This window comes from Mirounga leonina, unplaced genomic scaffold (assembly GCF_011800145.1).
Source record: "Mirounga leonina isolate KUSES-001 unplaced genomic scaffold, KU_Mleo_1.0 Mir_129, whole genome shotgun sequence".
NCBI lineage: Eukaryota > Metazoa > Chordata > Mammalia > Carnivora > Phocidae > Mirounga > Mirounga leonina.
Genome location: NW_023270323.1, coordinates 69,790,989 through 69,801,055, shown reverse-complemented (window position 1 = coordinate 69,801,055; position 10,067 = coordinate 69,790,989). Strand labels below are relative to the sequence as shown.

The following is a 10,067-nucleotide window of genomic DNA, read 5'->3' as shown; positions in this document are numbered from 1 at the left end:
TCTGACCCTCCTCCCTCTCATGCTCTCTGTCTCTCATTCTCTCTCTCTCAAATGAATAAATAAATAAATAAATAAATCTTTAAAAAAAAAAAGTAAACCAGGTACAATGGTACTAAAATTCAAAATTCCCTACAATCCTTTTATAAAGACTGTCAGGATCTGCGTACGCTCACGAGTCACTCGGGGGTCCGGCGGCCGGAGGCCGCTGGGGAGAGGGGGTGCCCGGGCGACCTGGGGCAGGTCTCCAGACCTCTCCGAACTGGGTCGGGAGGTTCGGAAGGTTGGAGTCCGGAGGGCCACGGGAGGCCCCTGGGGGACGCTGGTCCGGGGAGGGCGAGGGGCGGCGGCCGAGGCCCGGGGCCGCGCTTACCGCGCGGTAGGTGCGGCTCAGCGCCACCACCAGCTTCGCCTGGTTCTGGTGGGCTGCTGCGCCAGCTGAAAGGCCTCCTTAACCGGCAGCAGCTTCTTCTCCGCCCCCATGGCGCCGGCACCCGGCCAGGACGAGCCTCGTCCGCTCCGGGCTGCAGGGGCCCCGCGGACCCCAGGTGAAGTCTACAAAGCCATCTCAGAGGGCGCCTGGGTGGCTCAGTTGGTTAAGCGACTGCCTTCGGCTCAGGTCATGATCCTGGAGTCCCGGGATCGAGTCCCGCATCGGGCTCCCTGCTCGGCAGGGAGTCTGCTTCTCCCTCTGACCCTCCTCCCTCTCATGCTCTCTGTCTCTCATTCTCTCTCGCAAATAAATAGAATTAAAAATAAATAAATAAATAAAAATACAAAGCCATCTCAGAATCCGGTCAGCCCGCCGCCGAGCACCCAAATTCCAATTACCGCCAGAGCGTTCAAATAATCCCAGCGGGGGAAGGAAATACCGCGAGACTGCCGCGCGAGCGCCTGGACGAGAAGCTGCGGACCCGGCCTCTTGTTTTGCGCGTGCGCAGAGGGCCGAGCCAGCCCTTTTCCGGCTGAAAGTGCAATGTTTGTGGGTGCTAAGGTTAGGCCGGAAGTGGTGTTGCGTAGGGAATGGGGGGACGCGCCGAATCGCGGCTCTACGGGCGAAACGGGAGGCTTGAGGCGCTGGGCTGGAGGTGAGGAGAAAGGCAGTCTGTGATAGGAGTGGACCAGAGACTGCTAAGGGGAGATACTCAGGGGTTTGTTGGGGGAGGCACATTCTGTTTTTGTTCAGGGGACGAATTGAGGTCTCCCGGGGGAAGGGGAACAGTAATCCGGGATTTGAGGGGAGCTATTCTAGGGTCGGCTGAAAGGGTCAGGCTGAAATTCTTAGAAGGCCTAGTTGGGCCTGAGAGGACTGGAGGGAACAGGAATCTGATGAAGAGGATAACGTGCGAATGAATATACCCAGAGGTGACACCTGGAACTTCTGCCCTTAAGGTCTAGTGTACTAATGTGTGCATAAAGGGAAACAAAAGAGAGTGGAAAAGATGGAAGGTAATTTTAAGTTTCTGGTTATGAGACAGATCTGCAATGCTGCAGGAGGGAATCAAGCCTTATAGATCCTTTAAAAAAGTAGAATATTTTAGACAAAAGATAGAAACAAAAGTATGACATACATTGTGTACTCGCCGTCTAACTGGAGAAATAAATTACATAAATTGTTTGATAATATAAATTGAAATCCTTTGTCTGCTCCGCGCAATCTCATTCTGTTCCCTCTTGCCCAAGGTAACCACTCCCCCAAGCACTTTTATGTTTTAATATTAATTTCACATATAGTACTGTTTTGCATATTTTTAACAATCAGTGATGTGATATCCTTTTGCAGTTTGCTTGTTTACTTAATGTTGTTTTTAAGATTTATCAGTGTGATGTAACTCTGGTTCATTCATCATAACAGATGAACAAGTATTCCCTTACATTGTTTTTTCACTATCCTTCTTGTTTTTTGCTTTGTATGCCCAGTGTCTGGTACATTGTTAAGTACTTAAATGTTAGTTGAATGGATGGATGCTGTAGCGTTTGAGCTAAATCATTTCAAGAATGAATAGGATTTCAAATGACTGAAGAGTATTCCATACAAACAGAATACTAGTGTGAAGCAGAATCGTGGAAGTGCATGACGCATTTCAAGAACTATAGTCTTAGAGCTTAAGATGTAGAATTGTTTGAAGGTATGAGATGAAGGAGACACCTAGAAAGATAAGACGAGGCTTAGATTTAAAGGATATTGTCCTGAGGAGAATGCACTAGCTCAGAACCATTAAAGGTTTTTGAATTATGAAGAAACTGATCAAAGGTGTATATTTAGGAGTGCCTGGCTGGCTCAGTTGGTAGAGCATGCTACTCTTGATCTCCAGGTCATGAGTTTTAGCCCCACATTGGGGATAGAGTTTACTTATTTATTTATAAATAAATAAATAAAATCGCTGTATTTTTAGAAGATAATATTCATAACACTGTGGAGATACATCTAAGAGGTAAGAATTAGTGGCAGGGAACTAAAGACCACCTCTTAAGCTTATAGCAGTAATGATCATTGCACTAAGCATATAAGATAATCATGCATACAGCTTAAAATCCTGAAACATTTCCTAGACCATGCATGGTACTACTTTCCGAGACAACTATTTCATACCCTCTCTATCAAACTTGCACCATTTTCTACTTATGTGATCCATTTAGCTGATATCTTGCATCCTTTTTCAGTTAGAGAAGGACTAACCCCAGGGTGCCTGGCTGGCTGAGTCAGAAGAGCATGGAACTCTTGATCTTCGGGTCAAGAGTTAGAGCCCCATGTTGGGGGTAGAGATTACCAACTAACTAACTAACTAACTAACTAACTAACTAACTAACTAAATAAATAAATAAATAAACTGACTGACTAAATTAACTAAATAAAAATAAATGAATAAAAAATGAATACAAAAATAAATAATAAATAAATATATAAAACAAACAAACAAACTTAAAAAAAAAAGAAGGAAAAGGACTTCCACATTCTTTCATTACCACATCTACCAGATCTGTACCTAATACATTACCTCTACTGTTGCTGTAAATGAATTATCTGATTTAGGAGAGGAAGTAAGCTCTTTAAGAATACTTTTTGAATACAAGAGTCTGAAGCATAGCCAATTATAAACTCCCAAGGAGGCATTGGGTTGAGTAGGCATAGTAAAAATATAAAAGACTAGAATGATTAAATGACAGTTGTTTTTGTCTAAAAGAATAATAATTCATACCTATAATAATATATAATAATAGTAAAATAAGATTAGTATTTTTATGTGGGTTATTTTTAGGTAGATTTAGGTGCTAAGCTTTATAAGCTAAATCTAAACGTAGTTTACATTTATGTTTTTATAGAACCATTCTTTCTACTACGTATCATTATAAGAGGTTTATTATGAAATAGGATATCTCTGATTATCCTATTTTAGAGAATGTGTTTTGCTAGCCTTTGTCTTAGGTATTACTAAATTGTTCAAATATAGTTTGTAACTTATTTTTCAAATAAGATAATAGTAATAGTAAAAATACTAAAAAATAGTAAAAATAGTGTCAATCATTCCCTCATTCTTTCAAATACATTTATTGAGTACCTACCATATGACAAACACGTTCTAGGAACAAGTAGATAAGATTTGTTAGTGTGAAATCAGTAACCTGAACCCATATCACATGACTATATTAATGAAACCTTCAACTACAAGTAGTTGGTCATTTTAATTGAAATTCTGTCCTAAAGGATGGCTAAGCCATATGCATAGCTGATTAAAGAGCATTATTGCTCAGAAATGTGGTTATATATCCAGAGCAGTCAACCTCAGTGCATATATCTTAAGCATCATTGCACACATTTATGATTTTTTAAGTTTTGGCCAGAAGGGATTTGCCCCAACAGAGCCCATCTGGGCTATGGAATTACACTGATGTACATGCTCATCTTATGATATGTATATGCTCTGATTTACATTGAGTTCTAATTAAGGATATGTCTCTTCAAATTAATATTCCAAAACTTAGACCAAAAACCTCAGGTTTGAACCTATTCTCCAAAACTCTTGTGACTTCCCATTAAGGCATTTCAGAGACAAGTAAAGAAAAAGGAGGGCAAAAAAAGACTTTGGAGCATGTTTAGTTCCATTTTTCTTTTATTTAGCTCCATTTTTCTTTAGCTATATAAGGTAAATATCTATAAAAAAAAAAAGTAGGGAGACATGGCATATTTTATCCTTAAAATTGTAGTGGTTTCAGAGGTATCTGGCTGGCTCAGTCCGTAGAGCATATGACTCTTCATCTTGTGGTTGTAAGTTCAAGCCCCATGCTGGGTGTAGAGATTACTTAAAAATAAAACCTTAAAAAAAAAAAAAACAACTAGTGGTTTGAGATTTCTTGGAAGGAAAGAAGTATTAAAAACAAGTGAGTATCCTTGTTGGAACTTTTAATTATGAGAGGAAGAGAGTCAATAATTGTTCTCTTACCTATTAAGGGCAGCTATATATCTGAATCAGATTGCTTCAGGGCTGCTGTGAATTTCCCTCCAGCTCTTTTTATTCATTAAAAAGAAACCTAGATGGAGTTGTTTTCCCAACAATTTAGTTCTGGTTTGAAACATTGATGATGTACACCATGCTCTGACATCCAAGAGAAATAAACTCTTTAGTCCTACTACCTCCCTTGGAAGATACGACATAAGACCTCCAAAGAAAAGCTTTGCCTTTTTCAGACCAAGGTGGAATATTTGGAACATGTCGTCTTTCAAGGAAACATCTAACCAAGATTAAGTCAACGCATCTACCAGTCCTGAATTCTCTCCCAGATACACATCTTTTTAAGTGTAGGCAGGTACTGTAAACAGTAGATTTCCAACTATTTAGGCTACTTAGCTGTAGTTAAAGCATTTATAGTAGCTAGCCAAGTCGATATTTCCAGTCCCTCCTAAGGCAACCAACACCTAAAATTGCCTCTGTTCTAACAAATAAACCCTGACCTCTGTCCCTATTTGTAGGTCAGCCTGATGGCACCAACCCTTTATATTACTATAAACAGAAAACTATGCCAAGAGAGTGCTAGCCCAGAGACAGGTGTGCATTTTGTGCTATTGTATATTACAGTTTAATCCTACTCCTATAGCAACAGCTGTTTTCTCAGATGGCTTCTGCTGCCACCTTCCTGGCACCTTCCTAAAGCTGTGTTCCAACATTGTTCCAAAATGCCCATTAAACCTTTCCATCTCAAAAAGTTTCAGCCCTTAAATTTAAGATTTAACATTTGTCCAACCCTAAACTGACAAACAGGAGAGATTTCTCTTTTTTTTTTTTTAAGATTTTATTTACTTATTGCTGGAGTCCAGCTCCAGCCGGGGTGGGTCTCTCGTAGGAAAGGACGGCGTCGGCGAATGAGGAGACACAGACACAGGATCAGGTTGCAAGCATCTCCTCCTGACAGCCTCGGAGGAACTTTATTTCTTTGTTAGGATATTTTTGTTTTTCCATACTTTCATAACGTGATTATGGTTTTTTTTACAATTTATCGAGATAATCTTAGATCATTTTTTGGACTACAGACATAGCCTTCTTTCATTTTTCCTTTGTAATGATTAACATGACCTTTATTGATTTCCGCTTATTGACTTTTGCTAAAACAAAAACAGTATGCAAAGAGAAAGGTGCTAGACAGAGCGTGACCATCTTGTTATTTTGTTCTATAGAAACTAATTCTTCGTGGAATTAGTTTCATTATGATTGCTTAGATAGGCGTAACTAAGATGAGTAGTCACTTTATCATGCAACCCCAGAAATATTCCCACAATTATAAAGATTGCCATAAACAAAATGAAAGAGAATAGCAGGAGCCAGCTGTGGAGTCTCCTGTTTTCAGGATCGTCCCCCATACTTGGACCTTGTCAAACAGCATGAGTAGCTTGGCTCGCGCCAAGATGCCCAACCAACTGAGCCACCCTGGTGCCCAAAGTCATTGAATTTCTAATAAACATTACAGTAAATATAAGGGTTTACCCGCCCCCCCAGAAAGGTGAAACAACTTGATGGAAGGGTGTGTAAGGAAGTGCTGTGTTATAGTGCTAAGACCCAAATACACTAAGATCAAAGAGAGCAGTGCATTAAGTGCAGGTTTCCCCTTCAAAAAGTAGAGCATTCCTATGAAATCCCCTGCTTTCTGAAAGTTTGTGTTATGCCACTTCGCTTTTACCGAAGACCTACACTAGTACGGTAACGGCTTTTTTCGTAAAAGTGAAAATCCTCTTTGGATTTCTTTCAGTTAGCAAAATAGGTATTAACATAGGTCTGTCCTAAAAGTGAAATGGTGTAACACGAACTTTTAGAAAGTGGGGGATACCTGTACTTCTAAGATGGACAAAACCAAACTGAGCTAAGAGGAAGTATGTAATGGTGAATGAACTATATTCCTCCATGGCTTGCTTTATTCAGCTTTGTAAGTGTACTTTGCAACTCCTGATGCTGACTTCCAGGCTTTACTGACATTTTTTCTATTTACCAATCTTGGTTCAGGTGATTTGCCTTACAGAAATAGGCCTAAGCTGATAAAGCATAGTGATGAGAAGAGCTTTTAGGCTTTTTGCTTCAGCACTCATGATCTTGGATGTCATGAAGGTTGCTGTAGCTGACAATAATACTCTCTGTGTTGTAAAGCTTTAATGTCATATCTCTGCTTTTATTCCCAGGTCAAGGATGCAGTCCAAGAAAGTTCTAAAAATATATCATCAGGTCCAACCTGGTAGTTAACCTAGCTATGAAAAGCCTCCTTGGATCCTCACTGGGTCAGACCATACTGGCATTCTTAAAAACTCTTCCCATTAAAAAGTGTCAAGAATGAAAAAATAAGGTATATACCTACCACTTCAAGAAAGTTCCTACCAGCCAACAGTCTAGCACATTAGCTTGCTGCTTTGATCATCAAACAGACATACTCAAGCTCAACACAGCAAAGGAAAATGTCTCTGTATCAATATTTTTCACATTCTGTGTGTGACCCATCAGTAGGTCATGAAATCAGTTCTGTGAGTCAAAAAATTTTTTAAAACAAAATAAAATAGAAAGTATCAGGTGCTTTGCCTGACTCCTCTGCAAGAATTTTGCTGCAAGAAATACTAAGGTCAATTTCAGTATGTGAAAAGATAATTAATGGAGGGCATATAATGAATAGAATGTATACTGACTTAAGACATGGTTTTTCAATCCTTTGCCCACTGGTGTCTTGTTTGGTTTTCATAATAAAGTTGGTGAGCAGTCTAGTTTTATGTTACCATGACTTGCAACTAGATGTGAATTCTGAGATGTTCAACTGAGATGCATTTGCAAACTGCATTTTTAGAAAGATGTTATCTAGGCTATATTTATATGTATACATATATATATATATATTTTTTGTGGTTAATGGCAGTTAAAACATTTTAATCAAAATTACTTTTAAAATGGATCATATCTTTTTTAAAAGAAAGAGGAAAAATGAAGTGAAATATGCAGAAGCATGTTCAAGTTCATCTGCTGTATCTGGAAATGTGAATAGTGACAATACTGAGAAAAATAGTGACTCTGATTTGCAATCTTCAGCTTCGTTTGAGACACATTTCAAAAAGAAAAAAGTAAGTGCAAGACGTTACAATGAAGATTATTTAAAATACGGTTTTATCAAATGTGAAAAACCCTTTGAAAATGACCGACCTCAGTGTGTTATTTGTAATAATATTCTTGCAAATGAAAGCTTAAAACCTTCAAAATTAAAAAGACACTTAGAAACTCAGCATGCTGAACTTATTGGTAAGCCTCTTGAATATTTTCAAAGAAAGAAAAAAGATGTAAAGTCGTCAACACAATTCCTTGGTGGTTCTACCGCCATTAGTGAGAAAGCCTTATTATCATCATACTTAGTTGCATATCGGGTAGCAAAAGAGAAAATGGCTCACACAGCTGCTGAAAAAATAATTCTTCCAGCATGTTTGGATATGGTACGTACAATTTTTGATGACAAATCAGCTGATAAATTGAAAACGATATCTAGTGATAACACAATATCTCTTCGCATTTGTACTATTGCGGAACATTTAGAAACAATGCTTCTAGCTCGGTTGCAGTCTGGTATAGATTTTGCAATTCAGCTTGATGAAAGCACTGATATGGGGAGCTGCACAACAATCTTAGTTTATGTCAGATATGCGTGGCAAGATGATTTTATGGAGGATTTTTTGTGTTGTTTAAATATAACCTCACATCTAAGTGGATTAGATATTTTTACAGAATTAGAAAAGTGCATTGTTGGTCAATATAAATTAAACTGGAAAAACTGCAAAGGAATTACAAGTGATGGAGCAGCAAGCATAACGGGAAAACATAGCAGAGTAATTAAAAAATTGCTAGAAGTTACTAATAATGGTACTGTGTGGAATCATTGTTTTATACATCGTGAAGCTTTAGCATCCAGAGAAATCCCACAGAATCTCATGGAAGTATTGAAAAATGCAGTGAAAGTGGTTAACTTTATTAAAGGAAGCTCACTAAATAACCAGCTTCTTGAAACATTTTGTTCAGAGATTGGAACTAATCATACCCACTTACTATATCATACCAAAGTCCGTTGGTTGTCTCACGGGAAAATACTAAGCAGGGTTTATGAACTCAGGAATGAGATTCACATTTTTCTTACTGAAAAAAAATCTCATTTGGCAAGTATTTTTGAAGATGATATTTGGGTAATGAAATTGGCATATTTAACTGATATTTTTGGCATTCTTAATGAACTGAGTTTAAAACTACAGGGGAAAAATAGTGATATATTCCAACATGTCGAACGTATCCAGGGATTCCGAAAGACATTATTGTTATGGCAAGCGAGGCTGAAAAGCAACCGTCCTAGCTACTACATGTTTCCAAGATTTTTGCAACATATTGAAGAGAATATTATTAGTGAAAACATTTTGAAAGAAATAAAATTAGAGATATTGTTGCATCTCACTTCTCTGTCTCAAACTTTTAACCATTTCTTCTCAGAAGAGAAATTTAAAATATTAAGAGAAAATTGCTGGGTAAAAGACCCATTTGCTTTTCGAAACCCAGAATCAATAATTGAGTTAAACTTGGTGCCTGAAGAAGAGAGTGAATTATTGCAGCTCAGTTCTTCATATACATTGAAGAGCGATTATGAAACATTAAGTTTATCAGCATTTTGGATTAAGGTGAAGGAAGACTTTCCTCTGCTAAGTAGAAAGAGTGTCCCACTATTACTACCATTCACAACAACTAGCTTGTGTGAGCTAGGGTTTTCAGTCTTAACCCAGTTAAAACCAAAGGAAAGAAATGGGTTGAATGGTGCGGCAGGTATGCGGGTAGCCTTGTCCTCCTGTGGTCCAGACTGGGATGAACTTATGAACAGGCAAGCACACCCATCACATTAAATAAATCTTACCTGGTTTTTGTTTTTGTGTTTCTTATTTTGTGACATTTTCCTACGTTGTATTTAGATGTTAATATAGCATTGTATGAGATAACTTTGTTTTTATTTTTGTTACATTTAAATATTAATAAAATCATAATGTAACTTTACATTCATTGAACAAAAATTCAGTGAACTTCTCTTAGAGTCCAGGAACTGTTTTAGAGACATTTGAGATACAAAATGAAGAAAGCAAAGATCATTCTATAGTGGAACTTATGTTCTAGCAGGGAGAGAGAGACCATAAATAAGACTTATAATATTTCAAAGATAAGTGCTATAGAAAGAGTAATAAGAAAGGTCAGGAAACTATTTGAGGACCAAATCATGAGGGGCTCAGTAGACCATCATAGGACCTCTGGGTTTTTGTCAGTGAAATGGAGAGCAATTGAAGGGTTATGCAGAGGAAATACATTAACTGAATTAGGTCTTAAAAGACACTCCAGGAGTGCCTGGGTGGCTCAGTCGGTTAAGCATTCGACTCTTGATTTCAGCTCAGGTCGTAATCTCAAGAGTTGTGAGACCAAACCCCACACTGGGCTCTGTGCTCCTCATGGAGTTTGCTTGAGAGTCTCTTTCCCTCTGCCTCTGCGTGTGCACTGCCCCCCCTACTCGTGCACTCTCTCTCTCTCTCAAAATAA

General features: G+C 38.5%; 1 protein-coding gene across 1 annotated transcript; it reads left to right on the top strand.

Annotated features, from left to right (window-relative positions):
• The first annotated feature begins 397 nt into the window (after positions 1–397).
• On the top strand, positions 398–9,407 carry FAM200B (family with sequence similarity 200 member B). The gene is made up of 2 exons (XM_035005267.1): positions 398–1,085; positions 6,662–9,407. The coding sequence occupies exon 2, from the start codon at positions 7,412–7,414 to the stop codon at positions 9,386–9,388; it is 1,977 nt and encodes a 658-aa protein (XP_034861158.1). The 5' UTR covers positions 398–1,085; positions 6,662–7,411; the 3' UTR covers positions 9,389–9,407.
• Positions 9,408–10,067: the final 660 nt, after the last annotated feature.